Source organism: Xenopus laevis, chromosome 7S, assembly GCF_017654675.1.
Source record: "Xenopus laevis strain J_2021 chromosome 7S, Xenopus_laevis_v10.1, whole genome shotgun sequence".
Lineage (NCBI taxonomy): Eukaryota > Metazoa > Chordata > Amphibia > Anura > Pipidae > Xenopus > Xenopus laevis.
This window is the reverse complement of record NC_054384.1, coordinates 91,261,301-91,288,262: the sequence shown is the minus strand read 5'-3', so window position 1 is coordinate 91,288,262 and position 26,962 is coordinate 91,261,301. Positions and strand designations below refer to the sequence as shown.

The following is a 26,962-nucleotide window of genomic DNA, read 5'->3' as shown; positions in this document are numbered from 1 at the left end:
TGTAACCAACAAACCCTGCACAGACTGATTTGTAGGGGCAAATTCAATAACCTGCGAAAATTCGCCAGCGACGGCTTCGCTCACATCACCACACTTCGCCAGGTGAAAATCGCCAGGACAACTGTAATTCACTAAAATGCGAAGTTGCGTCCAGGGCGCCGAACGATGGCGAAGTTTCGCTAGCGTTATTTCGGCAAGCAAAGCGAAGTTGCGCTAGCGTTGGCTAATTTGCATACGGCGGAAAGTTAAATTTCAATGGACGTATATGTAGCAGCAAATACATTACACTACACAAGGCCAGGGAAGCTTAATAAAGAAAATAGACTTGTTATATTGCCCTACACATGAGCCCACTGTATAGTTTATGTGCCATATGTTAAGAAATGAAGGGGGAAAAAAATTACGATCTTTTGCAACCTATCACCCTGAAAATTGAAAAGTCGCCAGCGTTTTTTGGGACTTGGGAAAATTCGCCTGGCATTAGAGTGCCAAGTAGCGCTAGAGTCAATCTCCTTCGCTAGCAAATTTACGCCTGCGCCCGTTAGTAAATCGGCAAAGTTCTGAAATGACGTCACGCTGGCGAATTAGTCACTTTGCCCTTTCGTAATTTTACCCCGTAGTATCTTAGTGAAGCCAATGACATTGTTAGCATAACCTACTACTATTTTCTTTGGTTATTTATTTCATAATGCCTTTTATCAGGTCCATTTCTTCTGTGCCAAATCCAAAAACTCTTTTTTTTTTTTTTACATCTAGATAGGAAATGGACCCTTTTTACAACATTTTAGAATTCTTTTTTTGTATATTTCAGATTCACTGTTCTCTTGGGTAAATGATATTATTACAGTTTATAGCATTTATTTCTGTTTGTACATTACTTTTGCAGTTTTACCATTCTCAACAGTAGAAAATGATAATGGCAGTAATTCACAGCACTGACTATATTTCATTATTACTTGTAGCCGATGTTACAGCAGCAAAGGTTTTAATATTCAATGAACAGATACCCACCTGTCCAGCACAGGTAATGTCTAACTCTGCTCACAGTCTCCTGTGACACTGCATTTAAACACAAAATATGGACTAATTACAATATCTCAACCCTCTTATAGTTACAGTAAGGGAACGTTACATAAAATGTGGTCGGTGAGGAGCAATAGCAAGGTTATAATATTTGCAAGTAGTTAGTAAGAACCTGGTTACAAAGTCTTCTGTCCTTCAACAAGTGCTGCAGCAGCAGCTAATCTCTCCATTTTATGTGTGTGCCGATGCTTCTTTAGTCCATAGGTATTGTTGAAGGCCTCACCACAGGCTCCACATTTGAAAGGCCGACCACCCTGGTGGGTTTGCACATGTTTACTAAAATACTTTGGGTCCTTGAAAAGCTTGAGGCAACAAGAACAACGCAGGTCTGGTTTAGCATCATGGGAACGCTGGTGCCGAAGGATGGACGAAATGTAAAAGAAACTCTTCCCGCATTGGTCGCAGCGGTAAATCTTTTCACCTAAGTGCACACGTTGATGTTCTAAAAGATTGGAACGGTAACGGAAAGTCTTGCCACAGGTCGCGCAACGCTGAGGACGAGCCACAATGTGCAACCGCTGATGTTCCGCCAGACTAGATGACTGGGCGAATCGTTTGTTGCACAGAGCACACTTGTACGCTCTCTCCCCAGTGTGCACCACTTTGTGCTGACGAAGATACCAAGAATGCAAGAAGCCACGGCCGCAAATAGTGCAGCGGTAAGGTCTTTCTTCAGTATGGCAGCGCTGATGACGCATGAGGAGAGCTGCTTCCCAAAAACGCTTTCCACACACAGAGCAAGTGAAATGCCGCTTCTGCAAGTGGGTGCGCCGATGAATTAGCAGTTCATATGCCCCTGCAAAATTCTGTCCACATACATTGCAAGCAAGAGTGCGTCTTACTAAGTGAACATACTTATGTGTAACCAGGCCAAGAAAGTGCTTGAAACTTTGACCACAAATACTGCATGAAAACCTCTCCCCACTTGGGACCATAGGGTGTTCCTCAAAAGTAGAAGACACAACTCCAGCAGCTACTGCTGCTGCGGCAACTTCAGTTCCAGAAACCACACTGGGGGCACTATTCTCTGAGCAATTTACTTGCTGACCTTCTGCTACATCTTGACATTGACTTACAGGATGGAGACGTTCCAGCGCGGTCTGATGTACTAGCTTGTGCCACATCAAATTTTCTATAAATCCAAAACATTTACCACATGTATCACATACATAAGGCTTCTCATTCATGTGCAACTCCTTGTGGTTCATAAGGTGAAAAGAGTCAGGAAACCTCTCTCCGCAATCTGTACATCCAAATGTAAGTATGTCCGGCGGAAGAGTCCCAATTGCCACTGAACAAGGTAGCTGGAGTCTGTGGATCTGTTTATGGCGTGTCAAGCTCTGAGGATAGCCAAAGACCTTTCCACATAACTCACATTTATACGGTCGCTCTCTGGTATGCACTACATGGTGTTTAGTGAGGTGAAATGACTCTCTGAATCGCTTGCCACAGATTGAACACTGATGCGGCTTCTCTCCAGTGTGAATGCGTTCATGTCGCTTAAGAGTTTCCCGTCTACCAAAGCCACGTCCACAAACATTGCAGCAGAAAGTCTTAGCATTGTTATTTACAGAAGACGGTTTTTGTAAAGAGGTAGGACCAAAAATAGATCCAATTTTCCCAATTACACTAACAGCAGCTTGGCCAACATTTGCTACATCTGTACCTAGAAGAGAAGCTGCATCTATTGTAACCGATGATGTGGGTTCTTTAATCACTTCATTGAGGGATGGTTGCTGCTGTACCAATGGATGCTGCACCAATGGCTGCTGTAGCAATGGCTGCTGCACTAATGATGGCTGCACCAATGGCTGCTGCAAGGCCAGACCTTGCTCATGAACCTGTTTATGTCTCAAAAGGCTCTGGGGGGCAGCATAAGACTTGCCGCACAATTCACATTTGTAATCTGGCCTCTCACCTGTATGCGTGGCTTGGTGCTTCAACAGGTATGAAGTGTCCCGAAATGATTTTCCACAAACCTCACACTGAACTTTCATGGAGTCAGAATGGGTCTTCACGTGACGTTTTAAACTCTCGCGACGATTAAAGCTCTTTGCGCACACGCTACAGCTGAATGGCTTCTCTCCCGTGTGTATGATCTGGTGCTGATGAAGATGACTTTGTTTCTTAAACACCTTCCAGCAAAGGCTGCACGTGAATGGCCCATCTTGGGTTAAAGAAATACTCTGATCACTGCCAGTTACAGACATCTCAGCAGACCCAGCTGCTGCCTCAGACATTGCAGCGGCGGCTGCCGCCACCACTGCAGCTGCTGCAGCCGCCTCTCCGTCTGGGGGAGGGAGTGTATTAGCTTCTGTTTCCTCTTTATGGCAACGTCTGTGTCTTATCAAACTGGAGATGTGATTGTATGTGCGCCCGCAAGTGTTGCACTCGTAGGGCCGTTCACCAGTGTGCACCAGCATGTGCTGTACTAGATGGGATGATTGCTTAAATGACTTTTGACAAACTGTGCAAGGAAAGCGACGGTCAATGAGATATTTTAGGCGGCGAAAGTAGTTTTTATCGTCCTTGTTCTCGTCTTCAGCTTGCACCTGTCCCTGAGCTACAGGGAGACTACGTTTCAGATTGTTGAAAAGATGTTGGTGACTTGATAGATCAACAATCCCCCACTGTGCTGTATTGAAAGTACTGTCAAAAATTGTCTGGGTAGCTGCGATTGGGGGCTGATTGTTGAACTGCTGTGTGGTAGCTATTATATCTGGCTTTTTGCTGGGAGAAAGTGAAGAGGAAGAAGGGGCTTCAACTTTAAATTCTTTAGGTTTTGAAGTGCTAGTGCTTGCAAACTGAACGTGATTGGGCTGGGCCTGATGATTATAATCGTACTGAGGTGGAGGGCAAGGAAGTGCTGCTACGGCCTTTGCGTGCTCATGGTGGTTGTACAATTCCATAGGCTCAAAGCGTTGATGGTTCAGGAACTCCAAGAAATCAAAAGGGTAGTTCTGAAAGTGGATGCCCTCCTCCCCTGCATTAGCTTCCATTTCACAAGTCCAAACTTTCCTGAAAAAGACCAATGAAAAACCAGCAATAAGTTGAGATAAAGTTACATTCATATACAGTCATTGCACTGAATCCCCTAGTTTGCCTTCATCTACTGATGTCTTAACCAAAGTAAGATGCCTCCCCTATGCTTGGGGCCCATGGTATATATCAAAATCAGTAATAATGTAGGAACCTGCCCCAGATGAAGAAAAGTGTTGCAACCACCACCATTCATCTTGTTAAGGGTTCTTACACATGAGCGTTCTGACCTGCGCTCCCCTGCGTTTTGTTGATTGAGCAGGTTGGACCATTTTGCCTGGTTTGGATTAAACACTGCTAATCTAACTATAACAGTAGAACTATAGCAGCAAGAATAGTGTTCCTGGATTGTTCCTTACCAGTGTCTTTACATGTATGGCTAGTCTGCCTACCCAGTTTTTTTTTGTGGAAAAATCATAATACCAAAGGAACGGTCTTCATGTCACTGACTCATCACTCTATGTATCAAACCATTGGTCTTATGAGTACTACAGAAATAACTAGGTATGTATGGCTGCCTTAAATAACAAAGTAGGGCTAAAAAGGTGATACGGAATGGATGTGGAGATGTACCTTACACATAATTGTTTTGCAATCAGGGCAGTCATAGTTATTATTGAATCCCTATTGGTGAATAGATACTATAAGGGCGGGGGCACACGGGCAGATTCGGGGAGATTTAGTCACCTGGCGACTAATCGCCTCTTCTACGGGGCGACAATCTCCCCGAACTACCTTCCCCCTGCTATAATGAGAAAACACCTGTGCCAATGCACTCGCGGCGATTCAATTTCCGAAGTTTCCTCGTGAGGCAACTTCAGACGACTTTGGAAATCGAAGCGATGTGAGTACTATTGCGCTGGTGTTTTCTCATTATAGCAGGCAGAAGGCAGGGGCAAGGCAGTTCGGGGATATTGTCACCCCGCAGAAGAGGCGATTAGTCGCCAGGCGACTAAATCTCCCCGACTCTGCCCGTGTGCCCCTGCCCTTAGGATCTGGGGTGTCCAGTTATATAAACTATATTAAACACCAAAACACATTTAGGACTTAAACCCCAGATGCTAAGACTGAACTAAACATGCATATTTATTGTTTAAGAAAAAGTCATATTTATTAATTAATTATACCTTAGGGGCAGAGACACACAGGCAGATTCGGGACAATCATTCTACAGGCGACAAATCTCCTCTTCTTCAGGGCGACTAATCTCCCCAAACTGCCTCCCTGCCGGCTAGGATGACCGACCGGATGGCACTTGGAACGCTTTGTTTTGGGAAGTCGCCCGAAGTTTCCTTGTAAGGCAACTTTGAAAAACGAAGCTTTCCAAGTGCCATCCTGCTGGCGATTTACATTCTAGCCGGCAAGAAGGCAGTTTGGGAAGATAAGTCGCCGGGCGACTAGTCTCCCTGAATCTGCCCCCGCGTCTCTGCCCTTAGCCAGGATAATTAAAAACACCCTAACGCATAAAAATAAAGACAATGCGGATTAGATCAAGGGGCCCCTTGTATAAATAATCCCATTCAGATATAAATTAGTGAGTCATAGAATCCACTATAAAAAGTTCCCAATGCCAATACCAGGGGATAATAGATGTATAGGTCTGATTCTGCAGATACATTTTGTCCATTGGTTGATCCCACTTTACATAAAACATTTGCTCATGTGTAATTACTACTTTTTATATCTCAAGTCCCAGCATATTATAAAGACAAAAAAAATTATGCTTTTATACTCTGTGAATGTAGACTCAATTTGAACATAAATCACAGAAAAAGGGGATATATTAAATTCCCAAAGTCTGTCTGTAGGTTGCCTGACATGATCCAATATTGTATCGCTTGCCATGAGCAGCTGTTAGGCGCCTTTAGAGTGTCAGCAGATGAGTCAGGGAAGATCACATGTGATGGGACGAATGTGACCCTGTTTAGGTGGCTGGGTATTATATATACAGTGGGCTGAGGCTCAGTTTAGCGAATAATGAATAGGGCAGATTGTAGGAGATTTCTAAAGATATGCCCCAATTTAAATAAATAAATTCTGCAACAAATAGCAAATGTGTCATTTGCCTTTGACTAAATTAAAAGGGTGGTTCACCTTTAAAAGGGGTTGTTCACCTTCAAACAACTAGTTCTTGTCTGATTGTTCACCAGAAATAACGACTTTGTCCAATTACTTTCTATTTTCTAGGTGTCACCGTTTTTCTAATATTAATTATTAAATTAATAAAAGTGTAAAGTGTCTTTTTCACCTTCTAAAGTAGCTCTGGGAAGGGGGGGGTCGCCGACCCTGTAAACTGTTCTAAATTGATACATTTCTTATCTCTGGGTTTCATTACAGGCAGCTGTTAGAATTGATAACAATAGTTGCTAATACTCCAGAGATGCTGCTGAGAAATGGATCAACTAAGGGGCAGATTTATCAAGGGTCGAATTTCAAAGTAGAAAAAGCTCAGAAATTCGACCATCGCATTGGAATACTTCGAATATCGAAGTCGAAGTTTTTTTACATCGAATTTGGCCATTTGCGGTCGAAGTAAAATAATTAGATTGAACAATGAAATCCTTCAAATCGAACGATTTCATCCATCGATCGAACGATTTTTCTTCGACTTCAAAAAAAGTAGAAAAAGGTCCCCATAGGCTAACATAGCACTTTCGGCAGGTTTAGTATCAAAGTCAAAGTTTTTTTACATCGAATTTGGCCATTTGCGGCCGAAGTAAAATAATTTGATCGAACAATGAAATCCTTCTAATTGAACGGTTTTTCTTTGACTTTAAAAAACTTAGAAAAATGCTCTAGAAGGTTCCCATAGGCTAATATAGCACTACGCCAGGTTTAGTATCGAAGTCAAAGTTTTTTTTAAAGAGACAGTACTTCGATTATCGAATGGTCGAATATTCGAGCGATTTTCCTTCGAATCGAAGGCGTAGTATCCTATTCGATGGTCGAAGTATCCAAAAAATTACTTCGAATTTTATTACTTCGAAAATTCCCTTCGAACCTTGATAAATCTGCCCCTAAATGTTGCAGAATTGTAACAATTCAGAGTCTGCGCCTGAATTACTGAGCTGCCCGGCTCAAACACCAACATTCAACTTTAAACTTTTTGGAAAAACAGTAAAAAATAAATAATGGAAAGTAATTGAAAAAAGTCTTTATTTCTGGGGAATAATCTAAAAACAACTGAACTGGGGAAAAAAAGTGTTTGGAAGAAGAAGAACCCCTGTAAATAGATGAGAAGATCTGATGTAGAGGTTGATAATATATTGGGACTGTTCCAATGACATCTATGGATAAATAGTTCACAGGCTCATCTGAGATCCATTGTTTTTTTACTTAAAAACTAAATCCCACACTTATTGCCTAATTGCCTTTGGATGTAGATGGGCGCTGGCAACTGTTGGTCAGAAGCAAATGGGACAGGGAGGACCTGCTTATAAATTCATCAACCTGTCAAATAGATTTCCTGCTCAGCAATGAGATCCCTGGTAGGGACAGCAAGCTGCAGACTGCAATGCATTCCAGTGATCTGAGTGCTAAGCAGGGAAGCTTTTGGACAGCTTTGGTGGAATTGCTGCTGTAGGAAAAGGATGGGCAGCAACATTAGAGGAGCATGTGACACAATCACCTGTTTAAATGAAAGAAAGCCCGAGCCTCCCAGCGGCAGCCACACCCCCTCCTCTGAGCATACCGCCCAACAGTCCCGCCCGATTCTCATCGGTCCCGGATCGCCGTTTAAAATGCCCAGCTCCACGGCACCAGCAGGCCAGCTCTCCCACAGTTTTCGTCACAGTCTCGCGAGATGAGACGGTGACATCACGGCTTCAGGAATGTTTGCGCGCGGTGACGCAGCACGTAGCGTCCCGGGAAGTGAGCGTAGGACGGAAACTATAGTTGTCACGCAGGGCAATGGCTGCATGTGAGCAAAAGTGAAATTGACATTTTTGGCTCTCTTTCCCAGTGATTTGTGACAACAAGGTCTACATTTATTTATATATGTATTTATTTATGTATAATTAATTATTATTAAATTATAATATTAAAGGACCAGTAACTTTTTTTTTTTAAATTTGTTTCTACTTAAAGGGGAAGGAAACCTAGTCGGCGCAAACCCCCCACGCCTCCCGTGTGTTGCCCACCCTCCCTCCTCCCCCCTGGCCTACCCGTCCCGCTGGGCAAATGCCCCTAATTTGTTACTTACCCTTCTGCGCAGGTCCAGTCCAGGGAGCTCACCGACGACATCTTCTTCCACGCGATCTTCTTCCTGCTGTGAACGGCGCATGCGCAGTAGGATCAGTTCGCCGGCGCGTGACTTTTGGCGCATGCGCAGAAGATCCGTACCGGCGAAATGCTCCTACTGCGCATGCGCCAAAACGCCGTTCACAGCAGGAAGAATTTCGCGTGGAAGAAGATGTTGTCTGTGAACTCCTTGGACTGGACCTGCGCAGAAGGGTAAGTAACAAATTAGGGGCATTTGCCCAGCGGGACGGGTAGGCCAGGGGGAGGAGGGAGGGGGGGGGTGGGGGGTTTGCGCCGACTAGGTTTCCTTCCCCTTAAACGAAAAATAAAAACAAGGCAGTTTTAACTTTCAATTTGCAAAGTTTTTATTAAGAAATGACTTACCGATTCTCTGCTTGCGCTCCTCTTCAGAAACGGCGACTGGGCGGCGATCCATCGTTCAGCACTCAATTTCTCCTCCCTGCCTTCTATATAGGGTTGCCACCCGGCCGGTATTTTACCGGCTTGGCCGGTAAAATACCTGCCAGGGCCGGTATTCCAAATTTACCGGCAATGTAGCTGCTGGTAAATTTGTAATATGATCAAAAGGAGCCCTCGGCCTGCCCCCAATCCCCTGCAACTTACCTTTTTTTTCTTCTAGCGCCCCGCCCCTTTTGACATCACGCCCGCCCCTTTTGACGTCACACTCCGCCCATTTGAGGTCCCGCCCCCAGCAGCCGGTAAAAAATTTTATAAAAGGTGGGAGATAGCCAGGGAGGAGAAATCGAGCGCTGCGCGAGGGATCATCGCCCCGTCGCCGTTACTGAAGAAGAGCGCAAGCGGAGAATCGGTAAGTAATTTCTTAATAAAGACTTTGCGAATTGAAATTTAAAACTGCCTTGTTTTTTTATTTCCGTTAAGTAGAAACAATTTTTTTAAAAAATGTTACTGGTCCTTTAATATTATAATTTAGGGAAAAACTGGCAACTTGATTTAAGAAAACACACATTGGATCCAATGTAGTCTCTAGTTCTTTTTAAGATGGCCATAGACTTGCAGATTTTAGTAAAATGCACATACCCATCAAGTGGCTAAACAATTAAGTGAGGAGGGAAGGGGGGGATGTGAGGAGGGCAGTGTCAACTAGGAAGTGCAGAATGGAAAATGAAAGTAACTGCGTGCCCCACATTTTAGTTAAAGAATTTGGGTTTTCGTCTTTAATTAGAAAGGAAAATAATTGTGCACGCACTCCTGCAGCCAAGGTGGTTGAGGTAAAACTTGAAGCTTTATTCCATCATGTTAAAAGGTAAACGCCCTAACGCGTTTCTTATTGAATGATACGTAGTCATTAGTGCCTATTACTATGTATCATTCAATATGAAAAGACGTTTACCTTTTAACATGATGGAATAAAGCTTCAAGTAACTATTAAATTTAAGCACAACTATAGTTTGGTGCTTTAGATAATTAGAAGAGATTTAATGAGCAAGATTGGAGCCAGACCTTTCCTTTTCTTATGTGTTTAATTAGAAAAGGACTTTCATTATCCAGCATCTCATATCAAGTCCCCTTTAAAGGAGAAATCAACCCCTTAGGCGCAAAAATCCCTCCCCCTCCCCCCAGGCAAATGCCACTAACTTGTTACTTACCCCTCCTTCTAGGTCCTCTCCAGCGGAGTTCACGGCAGCCATCTTCTCCCGAGCGATCCTCTTCCTGTATTCCCCGGCGTTTGGGGCAGTTGGAGGCATTTGCCGGTACGGAGCTAATGTGCATGCGCCCGAAAGTCACAAAATTTCCGATTTCTTTTTTCAGAAACTTCGTGACTTTCATCGCATGCTCAGTAGATCCTTACCAGTAAATGCCTCCTACTACGCTTGCGCCACCAAACGCCGGGGAATAAAGGAAGAAGAGCACTTGGGAGATGATGACTGCCTTGAACTCCGCTGGAGAGGACCTAGAAGGAGGGGTAAGTAACAAGTTAGGGGTATTTGCCTGATGGGGGAGGAGGGCCTATGCAGTGGAGGGATTTTGCGCCTAGGCGGTTGAATTCTCCTTTAAGAAAAGAGAATGGTTGAAATTGGTCAAAAGTAATCTTGAGTGTTTAGGATTTTTTTACTCTTGTATCATATGGTCCTAGAGTTTTTTTTATGTATACTATGGTCACATTTTTTACAATATAGGGATGCAGCAAGGGCTAATTCAAGAAAAGTTAATAGTAACCGAATGTAATATTGGCTTTTTAGGCTTTTTCCCCACTCTGGTATCATACAGTTCCAGTGGTTTTTGCACAAACTAGGGTCACATTTTTCACAATTTAGGAATAAGATGGCTGATTTTGAGTTTTGTTTTTTTTCACTGTGAGATCAGAGGGTCCCAGTGTTGTTTGTAGAAACAATGGCAACATTTGACTAAACAGTTTACATCATATTAAGCGGCATATTAAAGAATCTTACCAAACTGGTCTATATATTTAAGTAAATCTTGCCCTTACATCTCTTGCCTTGAAACAACATTTTGTGATGGTCTGTGTGCTGCCTCAGAGATCACCTGACCAGAAATACTGCAACTGTAACAGGAAAAAGTGTTGAAGCAAAAGACAGAACTCTGTATGTTAATTGGCTCATGTGACCTAACAAGTATCGCTTGTTGGTATGTTTGTGTGCAAAGTGATGATCCCAGGGGGCTGCCCTTATTTTTTTTTAAAATGGCAGTTTTCTATTTATGATTAACCAATGGTACATTTTATATAGTAACATAGTAAGTAAGGTTGAAAAAAAGACACATGTCCATCAAGTTCAACCTTTTAATTCTATTTTAACCTGCCTAACTGCTAGTTGATCCAGAGGAAGAAAAAAAAAAAAACACATTTGAAGCTTCTCCAGTTTAACTCAGAGTAGTAATCTACAAAGTAAACCAAATAAAGGTATCACCTACTCTATATTTTGCTATTTTAATCTATGACTAACAAGGTACAACACTCCGTTACTAATACTTAATTTTTTTTAAGTTGGAGACCTCTGATTTGCTTCCATACAAAGGAGAGGCAGTTTAACTTAAAGGGATACTATCATGGGAAACCATGTTTTTTTCAAAATGCATCAGTTAATGGTGCTGCTCCAGCAGACTTCTGTGCTGAAATCCATTTTGCAAAAGAGTAAACAGATTTTTTCTTACATTTAATTTTAAAATCTGACATGAGGCTTAACATCAGCTTCCCAGGTACCCCCGGGCATTTGACTTGTGCTCTGATAAACTTCAGTCACTCTTTACTGCTACGCGGCAAGTTGGAGTGGAATCAGCCTAACCCCCCCCTTTCCCAGCAGCCTTATCAGCAGAACAATGGGACGGTAACCAGAAAACAGCTCCCTGGTAGATATAAGAACTGCACTTCTTAGTAAAAATCCATGTCCCACTGAGACATATTCAGTTACATTGAGTAGGAGAAACAACAGCCTGTCAGAAAGCAGTTCCATCCTAAAGTGCTGGCTCCTTCTGAAAGCACATGACCAGGCAAAATTACCTGAGATGGCTGCCTACACACCAATATTACAACTAAAAAATAATGCACTGGTTGGATTATGAATTAAATTTTATATGGTAGAGTGAATTATTTGCAGTGTAAACAGTGTAATTTAGAAATAAAAAGGCACCATAAAAATCATGACAGAATCCCTTTAATGTCCTAGATGGAAATGTAATGATAGATGCATAGATTAATTACCGGTATTACATTGCAACTTTAATTTAATAGAACTGAAATACTATTATTTTTATTTCAAGCAATCTTTCTGAGAGTAGAACCTTTTTAAAACTAGGATAGGAGAAATAATTGTTGAAACTTTAATTGACAATTTGCTAGAAATATAATATTGCTGTTGAAACTGGATTTTAGGGGTATGTGGGTTCTATTAGCACTTTCCACCCCTGCATTAAATAATTTACTCCGACAGTATATTGTTCTAAGAGAAGGTGTGTTGGAGAATTGTTGCATTGCCTGTTCTTTGCTGCAGTTGCTTGTTCTTGCAACACACCCAAATTTACTGGAACGTAAGGGATACTCATGAAGATTTCCGCTGTATAGTAATATAGTATAAGATGTCTATCAAATCTAACAGGATAAGGAGAAAGCCATAGATATATAATTATCCTATAACGTGTGGAAAAGTTATATTGTGGGAAGTTTGATCACTGCATAACAATAAGTCTAATACACAAGTGGAGTTTAAATATAAAACATAATAACACTAACTAAAATAATAGAAATCTGTACACTATGTCATACTATATATGAGTAAAATATATCTGTAAATCGTATTTGTCATTCTTAGCCCTTCCACTTTTTTCCACACATACATACATACATACATACCTCCCAACTGTCCCGTTTTCAGAGGGACAGTCCCACTTTTGACAGCTCAACCTGCAGTCCCGCATTTGTACTGAAATGTCCCGACTTTCTCTTTGATCTCTTGCACTGAACAGCCAGAAAAATATGTAAAGTTTCTAACTTAATTGGCTTTTTGAAGAGAGCCCAGAAAAGATACTCAAGATACTTTTGTAACAGCTTTAGATAAGCAGGTCTCTTGGGGAAACTGATTTGCAGCTTAAAGGGCAATTTGCCTTCATTAGCAAAACTGTAATAACACATAAAAACCACAGAAACGTGTTCAGACTTTCATACCCTGGCACATTTTGTAAAATGGACATGGTAATAAGGGTGTGTGGCACAAAAATAGGGGTGGTCAAAAGTTTGTTGCATTTCACGCACCAAATCTTTTTGTCCCTCTTTCGGTTTCCAAAATGTTGGGAAGTATGCATTTGTTTATTGCAGTCGAACATATAAATCAACACAATCTACAAAAACTTACAAAGGACATATAACAGCCATCGTTCACTATAAATGAAGCAATGTTTCCTAAAAGGCAATGAACAAAAGTTTCCAGTTAAACCTACAAGACAGAACGGCTGGCAGTCTGCAATCGTACGTCAGTCTTTCCCACTCACAGAAGAATTCAATGGAAATGTTTTCCCGTCCTTTAAGCCACATAGTAATTTATGGGGCAACTGTGATCATTTTAGCCAAGGATAGTGATCTGTTCATTAAAGAAGTTACTATACATTGCATATATTTTACATTGCTTTTTGCCACAAATTGTAGCTCCTCTTTTTAATCAGCAGGAAAACTCTAAGGCCCGAGGCCTAAGGCACTTTGAGTAGCGATCAAAACCCAAAGGTATCATTTAATGCCTTTGTGCTTTTTCAGATGGAAACAGTTCACACAGGGGGACTAATGCTTGATATTGATGTCAATGGGGCGTTTTCTGTTGTGGGCAGCAAAAGTCTTATTACTATAGCTTGCAGCAATCAAAATGATCTGTGTGATGTAGCCCCAATCCATGCTAATGATGGAAGCAATACATTTTAAAAATATTAGTTGCATGAAAGTGTTTTGGACTTTTGGTATAAATGGCATATATACATATATGTACTCATCCATTATTGGCTTCTAAGCCCCACCAGTCAGTCGATGTTAAATTTGGATAACACAGGGCAAGTAGCACCACAACACGATAGAAGGGAATAGTAGGGCACTTCTTATTTGGTATTACTGTCCCTTCAAACACTGGAAATGAATATGAATTTATAGTAGCTATTGTATAAATCTATTTTATATTTATAAACACTATTGCCATGCATTAACCTGAACAAACTTTGCTCTGTTTAACTTGAATCACCTAGGCTTTATGCTACACTAACTCATAGCAAACCTTTATATATTATTTGGCTTTGTTACACTGGTGTTTATTCTACATTATGTAGAAAGTCTCTCCATTCCATTTTGCAAATATTGGAACGTGCCCTTTACTGTTGTGCTGTAGGAAAACAAGCCCAAAACATTGGCTAGCGGCTTTTTGAATACTCATTTTCTCATTTCCATGCACAGGTATGGGACCGGTTATTCAGGGTTTTTCCTGGGTTTTTTCTGATAATTAATCGTTCATTAATTTGGATCTTCATACATCATGTAATCATTAATTGCCCATATTTTAATAATGCAGGGTCTACTTTTAGTGATGTTATCCCATTATGATCTACAGCCATAAAAGTATTGTAAGCCTTCTGTTCCATGGAAAATATTACTTAATTATATTGATTTATAAGAGAATTTATATTACCGGTATAGGATCCCTTATCCGGAAACCCAATATCCAGAAAGCTCTGAATTACGGAATGGCTGTCTCCCATAGACTCCATTTTATCCAAATGTTTAAAAATGATTTCCTTTTTCTCCGTAAGAATAAAACAGTAGCTTGTACTTGATCCAAACTAAGATATAATTAATCCTTATTGGAAGCAAAACCAGCCTATTGGGTTTATTTAATGTTTAAATGATTTCCTAGTAGACTTAAGGCATGAAGACCCAAATTACGAAAAGATCCCCAGGTCCCGAGCATTCTGGATAACTTGTACTATATTTAAAAGACAACTATTTCTTATGTAACCGTAACAGAATAAATATCTGAATGAAAACAAAAAATAAAACAGGAGGGTAATTTAGTCAAGCTGTTTGTTGACAGTGTCTTAAGATCTACTGGTAGAACCTGATCTACCTTTTGGACACCCCTGCATTAAATAAACCCAAAAGGCTGGGATTCATTTTATCTTAGTTTGGATGACGTCCAAGGTACTGTTTTAATATTACAGAGAAAAAGGTAATGACTTTTAAAAAAAACTTTGTATTATTTGGATAAAAGGGAGTAGTTTAGAGCTTTTTGGATAACAGGTTTCAGGATAACAGATCCCATACCTGTACGATAAATCATATCAATGTTGATGCTAAGATAGGCTCAAGGTTAGTTCTAAATAGACCAGTTAAAAATCCTAATTTAGCAAAGTAAAAGGTTGTATAGGTATGTAACCTGTTATCCAGAATGCTCGGGGCTTGGGGATTGCTGGATAAGGAGTCTTTCTTTAATTTGGATCTCTATAACTTGTCATAAAAATATTTAATCATGAAATAAACCCAATAGGATTGTTTTGCCTCAGTAAGGATTAATTATTGCTTAGCTTGGATTAAGTACAATGTACTGTTTTACTATTACAGAAAAAGAGGAAGACATTTTGAAACATTCAGATTATTTCTCTTACATGGGGTTTATGGCATCCCATAATTTAGAGCTTTCTGAAAAACAGGTTTCCAGATAATGGATGCCATACCTATAGTTGAATTGGTGGTAAAATGGTCGGTAGCTGGTTTATTCTGAAACTGTAAAGTGGGGCTTTTCCTGTAGACAGATCATTCTATTGGAAACATCAGGGGTTTGAAGGCAGCATGGCTGCATGGAAACCATGGTATTTTGGCCAGACGAGGAATACTGCTCTTTACATCTCACTGAAATTACAGGCTACTTCACTTCGCTACATTTATACAGGTATCATCATAAAAAAATGGGATGCAGTTTCATAAATGCATGCCTTTATATATTTTAACATTCCATTTTTACATTTAAAGGAGAACTAAACAACCAAATAATAAAACCTCCTGTAGTCACCCCCTCCCTAGGTATCAAGTCCTATAGAAGAGGGTTTTACACTGATTAGAGTTTGTATCTCACTTCTTGTGATGGTTCCCTGGATTCTCCGTCTCTGGCACCCTATATAGATCCAATGTATTATGAAATGTGGGAATCGCTCACAACAGCAGGTTACCTGCAATTCAGCTGTTTATTTATCACTACATGTTTCGGGCCTATTGGCCCTTTTTCAAGTGTGTGACACTTGAAAAAGGGTCAATAGGCCCGAAACATGTAGTGTGGCTACACAATAAACAGCTGAATTGCAGGTAACCTGCCGTTGTGAGTGATTCCCACATTTCACAATACATAGGTATCAAGTCCTGTAATTGCCCAATTCTTTACTCACCTATAGGTGCAGATTCAGCGCAGCTCACAGGCGCCATCTTTAGCTCTTTGGTCTTCTTTGGGAAGTGAACGCTTGGAAAAGGGAAGAAAGAAGACCTTAAGAAGATTGGTGTGAGCTCCGATTATGAATATGCACCTAAAGGTGAGTAAAGAATTAGGGGCAATTACAAAAGTTAGCACATAGGCTGGGGGGGGGAGCAGGGAGGGGAATATGTAGGGTAGGGGGTAGCAATTTTTATTAGTAGGAGGGTTTGGTTCCCCTTTAAGTGCATCTTGTTACTGCTTCCTAGTTTTCTAGCAGCTCATATGGTTTATTGGATGTCTTCCAAAATTACTTCAATTGAGTTGCTGTTATCCTCATCGCCGAAAATGTTAGTATCGAAAAAATCATTTTTTCCATGACTTAGTTCATGTGCCTGAAGTTGTTGTATTTGTGTATAAGTCTCCCGACACAGACGGCAACGGAACAAGTTGTCCGTAGTGTGTACCTTCTGGTGACGGAGCAGATCACTAGACTCACGGAAAGCTTTCTGGCAGATTGTACAACGATACAGTTTTTCTCCAGTGTGAATTTTCTTATGCCGGTTCAGATGAGAAAGCTGCCTAAAAGTCTTCTCACATAGATGACAACCAAAAGGACGAAGTCCTGTATGAATCTGGTAGTGGCAACGAAGACCTGAAACTCGAGCAAAAGTTTTTTTGCAAATTGTACATTTAAAGCTATCTCCACGGTTTTCATTTTCCGCCACAGGAACAGCAGGATCGCATGCTTTATGTTTGGAATGTAATTCTTCTTGTGAAAATTGTGGTTCTGTATCTGTGTTTTTTAAAGGGAATACGGGATGAGAGTAAATGGAGGAAGAAGGATGCTCGTCAGGAATAGGTCTACATTTAAAGCTATCTTCACTGTTTTCTATTTTAACTACAGGAACAACAGATTCAAGTGCTTTATGTTTAGAATCCAATTCTTCTTGTGAATATTTTGGTTCTGCATCTGTGTTTTTTAAAGAGAATACAGGCTGAGAGTATAAAGAGGAAGAAGGATGCTCATCAGGAATAGGTCTACATTTAAAGCTATCTTCACTGTTTTTTATTTTAACTACAGGAACAGCAGGATCAAATACTTTATGTTTAGAATCCAATTCTTGTGAATATTCTGTTTCTGCATCTGTGTTTTTTAAAGAGAATACGGGCTGAGAGTATAAAGAGGAAGAAGGATGCTCATCATGAATAGGTCTACAATTAAAGCTATCTTCACTGTTTTCTATTTTAACTACAGGAACAGCAGATTCAAGTGCTTTATGTTTAGAATCCAATTCTTCTTGTGAATATTCTGGTTCTGCATCTGTCGTTTTTAAAGAGGATACTGGCTGAGAGTAAAAAGAGGAAGAAGATTGCTCATCAGAAATAGACTTTTCTTTAAAATGCTTTTGCTTGTGCGTATTAGCATTAGACAGGTCCTTGAAGCTTTTTCCACATATAGAACACTGAAATGGCCTCTCCCCAGTGTGAACTCGTTGATGCTTTAACAAATCACTAGTGTCACGAAATCCTTTCTGGCAGATAGAACATTTGAAGTGCCGCTCTCCAGTATGGATAAAATAATGTCGCTGAAGGTGAGTGGCTTGTCGGAATTGTTGGTTACACACATTACAGGTGAAAGGCTTCATCCCAGTGTGAATGAGAACGTGTTGCCTCAGATTGGATGGATTAGTAAAGCATTTCTTACATTCCTCACATTCGTACAGCTTCTGTCCTGAAGGCCCAAATTTTAGGTGCAAGGGACGATGTGCTTGAAGCTCTTCCTTAGTGACAAAGCATTTACTACAGAACGAACACTGCAATTCCACTGGTAAATCCTCATCTTCTTTCACAGAAATTACCTGCGGTTTGTTTTGCATTTGTAGATTCTTTTGTGTTGTGTGTTTCTCCTGATGTATTTTCATATAACGGACACAGGAAAAGCTCTTCTGACACACAGGACAACTGTAGGGCCTTTCTCCTGTGTGCTTGCGGGAATGCACGCGTAGAGCAGCAGAGTCTCGAAAACCTTTGGAGCAGTAGGCACACTGGAATGTGTATTCCCCTGTATGAACTAGGCGGTGGCGGACAAGCAGAGCTTTCCGTTGGTAGCTGCTTCCACATTCATCACAGACATAAGGCTTCAGTCCTGTGTGGATATATTTATGATGCCTAAGGTCTGTGTTTTTTAAAGAGAATACTGGCTGAGAGTATAAAGAGGAAGAAGGATGCTCATCAGGAATAGGTCTACATTTAAAGCTATCTTCACTGTTTTCATTTTCAGCCACAGGTACAGCAGGATCGTGTGATTTATGTTGGGAATCGAATTCTTCTTGTGAATATTCTAGTTCTGCATCTGTGTTTTTTAAAGAGAATACTGGCTGAGAGTAAAAAGAGGAAGGAGGTTGCTCATCAGGAATAGGTCTACATTTAAAGCTATCTTCACTGTTTTCATTTTCAGCCACAGGTACAGCAGGATTGTGTGATTTATGTTGGGAATCTAATTCTTCTTGTGAATATTCTGGTTCTGCATCTGTGTTTTTTAAAGAGAATACAGGCTGAGAGTAAAAAGAGGAAGGAGGTTGCTCATCAGGAATAGGTCTACAATTAAAGCTATCTTCACTGTTTTCATTTTCAGCCACAGGAACAGCAGGATCGTGTGCTTTATGCTTGGAATCTAATTTTTCTTGTGAAGAGTTTGGTTCTGTATCTGTGTTTTTTAAAGAGAATACAGGCTGAGAGTAAAAAGAGGAAGAAGATTGCTCATCAGAAATAGACTTTTCTTTAAAATGCTTTTGCTTGTGAGTATTAGCATTAGACAGGTCCTTGAAGCTTTTTCCACATATAGAACACTGAAATGGCCTCTCCCCAGTGTGAACTCGTTGATGCTTTAACAAATCACTAGTGTCACGAAATCCTTTCTGGCAGATAGAACATTTGAAGTGCCGCTCTCCAGTATGGATAAAATAATGTCGCTGAAGGTGAGTGGCTTGTCGGAATTGTTGGTTACACACATTACAGGTGAAAGGCTTCATCCCAGTGTGAATGAGAACGTGTTGCCTCAGATTCGATGGATTAGTAAAGCATTTCTTACATTCTTCACATTCGTACAAGTTCTGTCCCGAAGGCCCAAATTTTATGTGCAAGGGGCGATGTGCTTCAAGCTCTTCCTTAGTGACAAAGCATTTACTACAGAACGAACACTGCAATTCCACTGGTAAATCCTCATCTTCTTTCACAGAAATTATCTGCGCTTTGTTTTGCATTTGCAGATTCTTTTGTGTTGTGTGTTTCTCCTGATGTATTTTCATATAACGGACACAGGAAAAGCTCTTCTGACACACAGGACAACTGTAGGGCCTTTCTCCTGTGTGCTTGCGGGAATGCACGCGTAGAGCAGCAGAGTCTCGAAAACCTTTGGAGCAGTAGGCACACTGGAATGTGTATTCCCCTGTATGAACTAGGCGGTGGCGGACAAGCAGAGCTTTCCGTCGGTAGCTGCTTCCACATTCATCACAGACATAAGGCTTCAGTCCTGTGTGGATATATTTATGATGCTTAAGGTCTGTGTTTTTTAAAGAGAATTCGGGCTGAGAGTAAACAGAGGAAGAAGGATTTTCATCATGAATAGATCTACATTTAAAGCTATCTTCACTGTTTTCATTTTCAGCCACAGGAACAGCAGGATCGTGTGCTTTATGTTTGGAATCCAATTGTTCTTGTGAATATTTTGGTTCTGTATCTGTGTTTTTTAAAGAGAATACAGGCTGAGAGTAAAAAGAGGAAGAAGATTGCTCATCAGAAATAGGATTTTCTTTAAAATGCTTTTGCTTGTGAATATTAGCATTAGAGAGGTCCTTGAAGCTTTTTCCACATATAGAACACTGAAATGGCCTCTCCCCAGTGTGAACTCGTTGATGCTTTAACAAATCACTAGTGTCACGAAATCCTTTCTGGCAGATAGAACATTTGAAGTGCCGCTCTCCAGTATGAATCAAATGGTGTCGCTGAAGGTGAGTGGCTTGTCGGAATCGTTGGTTACACACATTACAGGTGAAAGGCTTCATCCCAGTGTGAATGAGAACGTGTTGCCTCAGATTGGATGGATTAGTAAAGCATTTCTTACATTCTTCACATTCGTACAGCTTCTGTCCCGAAGGCCCAAATTTTATGTGCAAGGGTCGATGTCCTTGTAGCTCTTCCTTAGTGACAAAGCATTTACTACAGAACGAACACTGAAATTCCATTGGTAAATCATCATCTTTAGTCACAGAACTTTCCTGCGGTTTGTTTTGCATTTGTAAATTCTTTTGTGTGGTGTGTTTTTCCTGATGTATTTTCATATAGCGGACAGTGGAAAAGCTCTTCTGACACACAGGACAACTGTAGGGCCTTTCTCCTGTGTGCTTGCGGGAATGCACGCGTAGAGCAGCAGAGTCTCGAAAACCTTTGGAGCAGTAGGCACACTGGAATGGGTATTCCCCTGTATGAACTAGGCGGTGGCGGACAAGCAAAGATTTCCGTCGGTAGCTGCTTCCACATTCATCACAGACATAAGGCTTCACTTCTGTGTGGATATATTTATGACGCCTAAGGTTAGAAGAGTCAGAGAAGCAACGGCCACACAGATCACATTCATACTGTTTGTGTCCCATTACTATAGCTGGCTGATTGCTGGAATCGCCAACTTTCTTCAATACTTCTCCCATGGTGAAGGGGTTGCTGTCCAGTTTGGCCTGTGCTGCCTCAACACTGCTGAGCATTTCACTTAAACAGGGTGTTGAGCCTTCCATCTTTCTTTGTTATTGTCCACTATAACGACAAAACAGAAATGCAGTTGAATATTCCTGATACATACAGTGGATCAAATGGGTAATACATACATAACATTTGCCACTTGTCTAGCTGAAACTAAAGTTGGGGACAGATATATATGGACCGTTTTGTAAACTGGTTAAAGGGGATGTAAAGGCAAAAAAATAAATTCCAATTTTTACTTTCTTTAATGAAAAAGAAATTTACTGTATCTCCAATATACTTTAACTTAAAAAATGTCTACAGTTTTTATAAGAAACCTGTATGCAGTGAAATTCCCTCTTCGTTTTACTTGCTCTGACAGCTGTGGATAGGAAACTTCAGACAGTCCCTAACTGCTCTGCAGGGAAACACTCATACTTTAAACAGGAAGGGGGAGCCCTCCTCCACCTTACTTCCCTGACCTCAAGCAGCTTTGTTTGTTTCCCTGTAAAGCAGAAGGCGACTGAGTAGAGATTTGTATCCACAGACCCAGTGCAGTCTGTATATTCTGATTATTAATCAGTCTTGCTGTATCGGCTTCTGTGGCACATATTATTTGACTTGTGCTCTTTTGATAATTGATGACGATCCCTAAGCTTAACCTCCCAACAGAAGCCCAGACCACACTGAGCATGTGCGTAGTCTTGGTCTTGCAAAGATGTTTAACAAAGTTACAAGATGACAGGTCCCTCCACCAACTTTGAAAGCATAAATCATTTGTTTAATTAGGCTTCTGGTGCAGTAAGTTCATGTTTATATTTAGTATACAAAATACAGCATGTCTAGCATTATTTTATTTTAGACTTTAGTTCCCCTTTAAGCATCTCTATTTGTGGGATTTCTATCATAAAACTGTCCTCCTCAGCCTGAATATTTGAGGAGATGTATCATATTTTGGAAATGTAATGCAAAGTTTTCATTTGATCAGCATTTTTTTTTGATTCTCATTTTATGAATCCATTTTATCTCCATCACAGGTATGCCACCCCACAAAGAATAAGCCAATTAAGTTATGTTGCGTGAAAAAAAAAATCTGCATAAATATCATGTCTAAAGGTGGCCATAGACTCAAAGATCCGCTTCGTTTGGCGACATCGCCAAATGAGCGGATCTTTTCCCGATATGCCACTAACGGCATGGCTATATCGGGGGTAATTCGAACGTTCGGCCAAACGATTGAATTACGATGCGCCAAGGGGACCTTCCCGATCGATATCGTGGCCAGATATCGATCGGGAAGACCCGTTGGAAGCCCCCACACACGGGCAGATAAGCTGTCAAATTGGTCCAAACGACCGATATCGGCAGCTTTATCTGCCCGTGTATGACCTTTATATCCATACCAAAAAAATAACAAGTATTTTTAATGCTATCCCGCACAGCAGTGGTCTTCTGATTTTTCTGATGTGTGCATATTATTTAAAGTAATTAAAATAGAATGTTCTGTTTCCCTGCACTGGTAAAACTGGTGTGTTTTCTTCAGAAAGACTACTATAGTTTATAGAAACAAGCTGCTGTGCAGCCATAGGGGCAGCCATTCAAGGTTCAGGTTACATAGCAGACAGACACATTTAGCAGAATACCATTGTATTGTATCACAAAGCTTATCTACTAAGGAACCTGAAAATTTTCAGCCTAAATTCTTGCCCCCATGGCTACACAGCAGCCTATTTATGTAACCTACAGCAGTCTTTCTAAAGCAAACACATAACTTTTACCAATGTAGGGCAACAGTACATTATATTTTAAATTTTTACTTTAAAAAAAGTAGTGTTACAGGCCGATTTATTGAATATTTCTGCAAAAACTCTAATAATCCCTTCCCTTCCACTTACTGCTCCCTGAATTCCCAGGCTGTGCAGGGGAGTCACTCGGTTCACTGCACTGTAGGACAAGAACCAATCAGCAGCTAGCAGGACCTGATAGGGAACTGAAGCCTGTCTGTGATTGTGTGACTGCAGGGCTGTGATTGTCTCCCTCCTACTGCGCTTCTGACAGGGACCATTAGGACACGCCCACCCCTCATTTGAATCCGGGACAGGGAACATCTATAGGGAGCTCTAATAAAAGGGCTATATTTAAAGACAATATTAAATTTTAGCACCATGTAAAAGCAACACCATATATTACTCATCATTGCCTACAAAAGTAGGGTTTTTTTCATTTATCCTATATATCTCCTTTAAAATCCAATTACTTTGGTGAACGATTTGTTTCTGTCGGGGAGCTCATAATGTGACACTAAAAATCCAAATCAGAGCTCAGGCATGCACACATTGTACCAGTGTCACACACATTCTACCCAGAATACCTCGTTTTAGTAAAATGATCAAATAACAGCAACGCGAGATTAATCTTGTCCTCTTGTTGATGACATCATTATGCAAATCAAGGGAGCCTTTTAGCAGCTTTTCATTGTGTGCTCCAGACAGGGTTATTTGGGCTAATTTTTGAGCCTTTGGCTGGTTTGTAGTTTGGAAACCAGCCAAAGTTTTTTCTTGCCCTAATGGGCCGAGCCTGCGCCTCCCAATGCATGTTGGGTAACGTAGTTTTTGTTTAACAATCTGCCAAGTTTAATGTAAGACTACAATACCCAGCATGCAATGGGACCGACTTGTGTAGAAGTCAGGAGTTACCAGATTTTGGGCTCTGTACCCCTCTTAAAGGGGTTGTTCACCTTTGAGATAACTTTTAGTATGATGTAGAGAGGGGTATTCTGAGACAATTTGCAATTGGTTTTAATTTTTTTTATTATTTAAGGTTTTTGAGTTATTTAGCTTTTTATTCAGCTGCTCTTTAATTTGCATTTTAAGCAATCTGGTAGCTAGGGTCCAAATTACCCTAGCAACCATGCATTGATTTGAATAAGAGACTGGAATATGAATAGTAGAGGCCTGAATAGAAATACGAGCAATAAAAAGTAGCAATAACAATTAATGTGTAGCCTTATAGAGCATTTGTTTTTAGAAGGGGTCAGCAACGCCCATTTGGAAGCTGCAAAGAGTCAGAAGAAAAGGGCAAATAACTATAAAACTAATTTGAAAAGTTGCTTAGAATTTGCCATTTTATAACATACTAAAAGTTACCTTAAAGGAGAATTCAACCCTTTAAGAAATAAACCCGTACCCCCCACCCCATGTAGACCCCCCTCCCTCCAGCCTAATTGCCCCCCCCCCAGGGAAAATGCCCCCTACTTTGTACTTACCCCTCGGCGCAGTTCTGGCATCCGAGTTCCACGTAGCCATCTTCCGGGTCTTCTTCTGGCGTTCAGGAATTTTTGTTTATTTCAGTGCATGCGCAGTTGCCGAAGGCCAGCAAATTGCTCCAACTGCGCATGCGCCGACATGCCGATCTCCCACTCAGCTTGCCGAAGACCCGGAAGATGGCTGCGTGGAACTTGGATGCCAGAAACTGCGCAGAGGGCTAAGTATAAAGTAGGGGGCATTTCCCCGGTTAGGGGGGGGGGGCAGTTAGGCTGGGGGGGAGGAGGGAGGGGGTCTACATGGGGTGGGAGGTATGGGTTTCCATTCTCCATACTTACCCCTCGTCGCAGATTCTTCCAGCTCCTCGGTAAGCTGACTGGGAGATCGCCAATTTCCATGTAATTCTGCACATGCGCAGTTGCCGCAAACCAGCAAACTGCTCCAACTGCGCATGCGCAGAAATACTGATCTCCCAGTCAGCTTACAGAGGATGTGGAAGATGGATGCGTGGAACTCCGCTGGAAGAATCTGCGACAAGAGGTAAGTATGGAGTATGGGGCATTTCCCCGTGGGGTGGCTAGCCTGGGGGAGGAGGGAGGGGGTCTACGTGGGGTGGGGGGTACAGGGTTTTTTGCAAAAGGGTTTCCTTTAAAGGGTTTAATTCTTCTTTAAAGGTGAGCCATCCCTTTAAGCATTTCCGTGTTTTCTGGTGACTTTCCTCAATTTCAGACAATTTTGGGGCAAAAATCTGCCGGCCACCAAAATGTCTAGATCAGTGATCCCCAACCAGTAGCTCACAAGCAACACGTTGCTCTCCAACCCCTTGGAGGTTGCTCTCAGTGGCCTCAAAGCAGCTGCTTATTTTTGAATTCCAGGCTTGGAGGCAAGTTTTGGTTGTATAAAAACCAGGTGCACTGCCAAACAGAGTCTCCTGTAGGCCGCCAGTCCAAATAGTGGCTACCAAATAGCCAATCACAGTCCTTATTCGGCACCCTAGGAACTTTTTGCATGCCTGTGTTGCTCCCCCACTCTTTTTATTTTTGAATGTGGCTCACAGGTAAAAAAGGTTGGGGGACCCCTGGTCTAGAGGTTGACCTGTTTTACAAATATTTAATTAAACTGTATATGTATTAGGGCGTTATGGAGCCCCTATACCTCCCAGGCCCCCCTCTGTAGTTACATCCCCTGTTGTCAGGCGACTCTGTCCCATTTTGCTTCATGGAAAAATTTGCTAAACCTCCCACCCGTCTCGTTTTGAGCAGGACAGTCCCGCTTTTGACAGCTCAACCCACAGTCCCGGATATGAATCGATATGTCTCGAGTTTCTCTTTGATCTCCTGCACTGAACTGCCAGAAAAAAAATAAAAAGTTTCTGACTAAATTGTCTCTTGGCAGACAGCCCAAAATACATACTTGACATTCTTTTGTAAGGGTTTTAGATAAGATAAGAACTTACACAGTTTAAAGGGCAATGCACCTTCATAAGCAAAACGAATAAACTAGCAAATGTAATAACACATAAAAAAAAAACCACAGACGTGTTCAAACTTTCATAACCTGCCAAATTTAGTAAAATGGACATGGTAATCAGGGGTGTGTGGCCACAACATTTTTTACGCGCGGCAAATCTTTCTGTTCCTCTTTCGGTTTCCAAAATGTGAGGCGGTATGAAACAGTGTAAAGATTTTTAAAAAAGTCATATTTACACATATATCCATTTATTTTTTAGACTTTTTTTTTCACTGCACATATTGTGCTATTTTTGGGCTGCCTTTGAAGAGCTAGTGTTGGGCTGGTTTTGAAAATTGAAAACCCCTGGCTCCACATTGCCTCCCAGCTTTATGTAAAGACTGCTCGTCTGGGAGTCAATAATGGGCACGTACAGTCAATCTGACTTTTAAAGTTGCCTGATCGTTGTCAGTTCCTGCGCCTCCCTTTACTCTCCCCCGTCTCCTGTTCTTCTTAGAAGCACTTCTGTCTGGCTACAAACACGATCAGCGGTGCTCATTCTGTGAATTCACACTGTATAGTCAGCACTGCCGATCTCGTGTGTAGCCACGTTCTGTGAGTTCTGGGGGTTGAGTTGATAATCCCGTTTACTATTCCCAGCCATTACCTGAGAGACGTGCTGTTCCTATTGGATGCGAGCAGCTTGTACAGACGTGCAGTGCAGACACTCTGCTTCCCCTCTCACTCTGCTGCAAGCCCCGCCCTCTAACTGAGTATTTAATGTATTCTGTGAGCTAACAGGAAGAGTGTCCTGCATTTCCAGACTACAGGGGAACAGAGCAAGAAATATTAGTTCCTACCACAATTGTCCTGCTGTGGGGAATCAAGGTTTAGTAGCACTGATAGTTCTACAATCCTGTCGTTTTTTTCTGTATGATGTTTTTGTAATTGCACTACTAGCACCTTCTGTTGTTGTTTTTGTTTTTTTGTAATAGCAAATTTGTCCTATGGAGATATGGAAAATGCCCCGGCCATACCTCCCAACATTTTGGAAGTAAAAAGAGGGACAAAAAAAATTTTCGCGCACGTAGTGCAGCAATTTTTTTGACGACACCCCTTTCTGTGGCCACACACCCTACTTACCATGTTTGTTTTACAAAATTTGGCAGGTTATGTAAGTTTGAAAATATTTCTCCTTATCTAAACTGTGTTTTTGTTTCTCAAAATTGT

General features: G+C 41.3%; 1 protein-coding gene across 1 annotated transcript; it reads right to left on the bottom strand.

Moving 5' to 3' along the window:
* Positions 1 to 681: 681 nt before the first annotated feature.
* LOC108697732 lies at positions 682 to 26,539 on the bottom strand. Its single transcript, XM_018228049.2, has 6 exons — positions 26,400 to 26,539; positions 16,575 to 21,095; positions 16,264 to 16,334; positions 12,335 to 12,413; positions 10,193 to 10,294; positions 682 to 4,101 (listed from the first exon to the last, which is right to left on the bottom strand). The coding sequence occupies exons 2-6, from the start codon at positions 21,074 to 21,076 to the stop codon at positions 1,200 to 1,202; spliced, it is 7,656 nt and encodes a 2,551-aa protein (XP_018083538.2). The 5' UTR covers positions 21,077 to 21,095; positions 26,400 to 26,539; the 3' UTR covers positions 682 to 1,199.
* Between the last annotated feature and the right edge of the window lie 423 nt (positions 26,540 to 26,962).

Excerpts from the sequence above, each read along its gene's own strand:
- LOC108697732 (XM_018228049.2), bottom strand. The coding sequence starts at position 21,076 with ATGGAAGGCTCAACACCCTGTTTAAGTGAAATGCTCAGCAGTGTTGAG. Across the intron at positions 16,335-16,574 it reads ATTTTGGAAGACATCCAATA|CGTTCACTTCCCAAAGAAGA; the intron begins AACCATATGAGC and ends CCCTTTTCCAAG. Across the intron at positions 12,414-16,263 it reads CGCTGAATCTGCACCTATAG|CGGAAATCTTCATGAGTATC; the intron begins GTGAGTAAAGAA and ends ATTACTATACAG.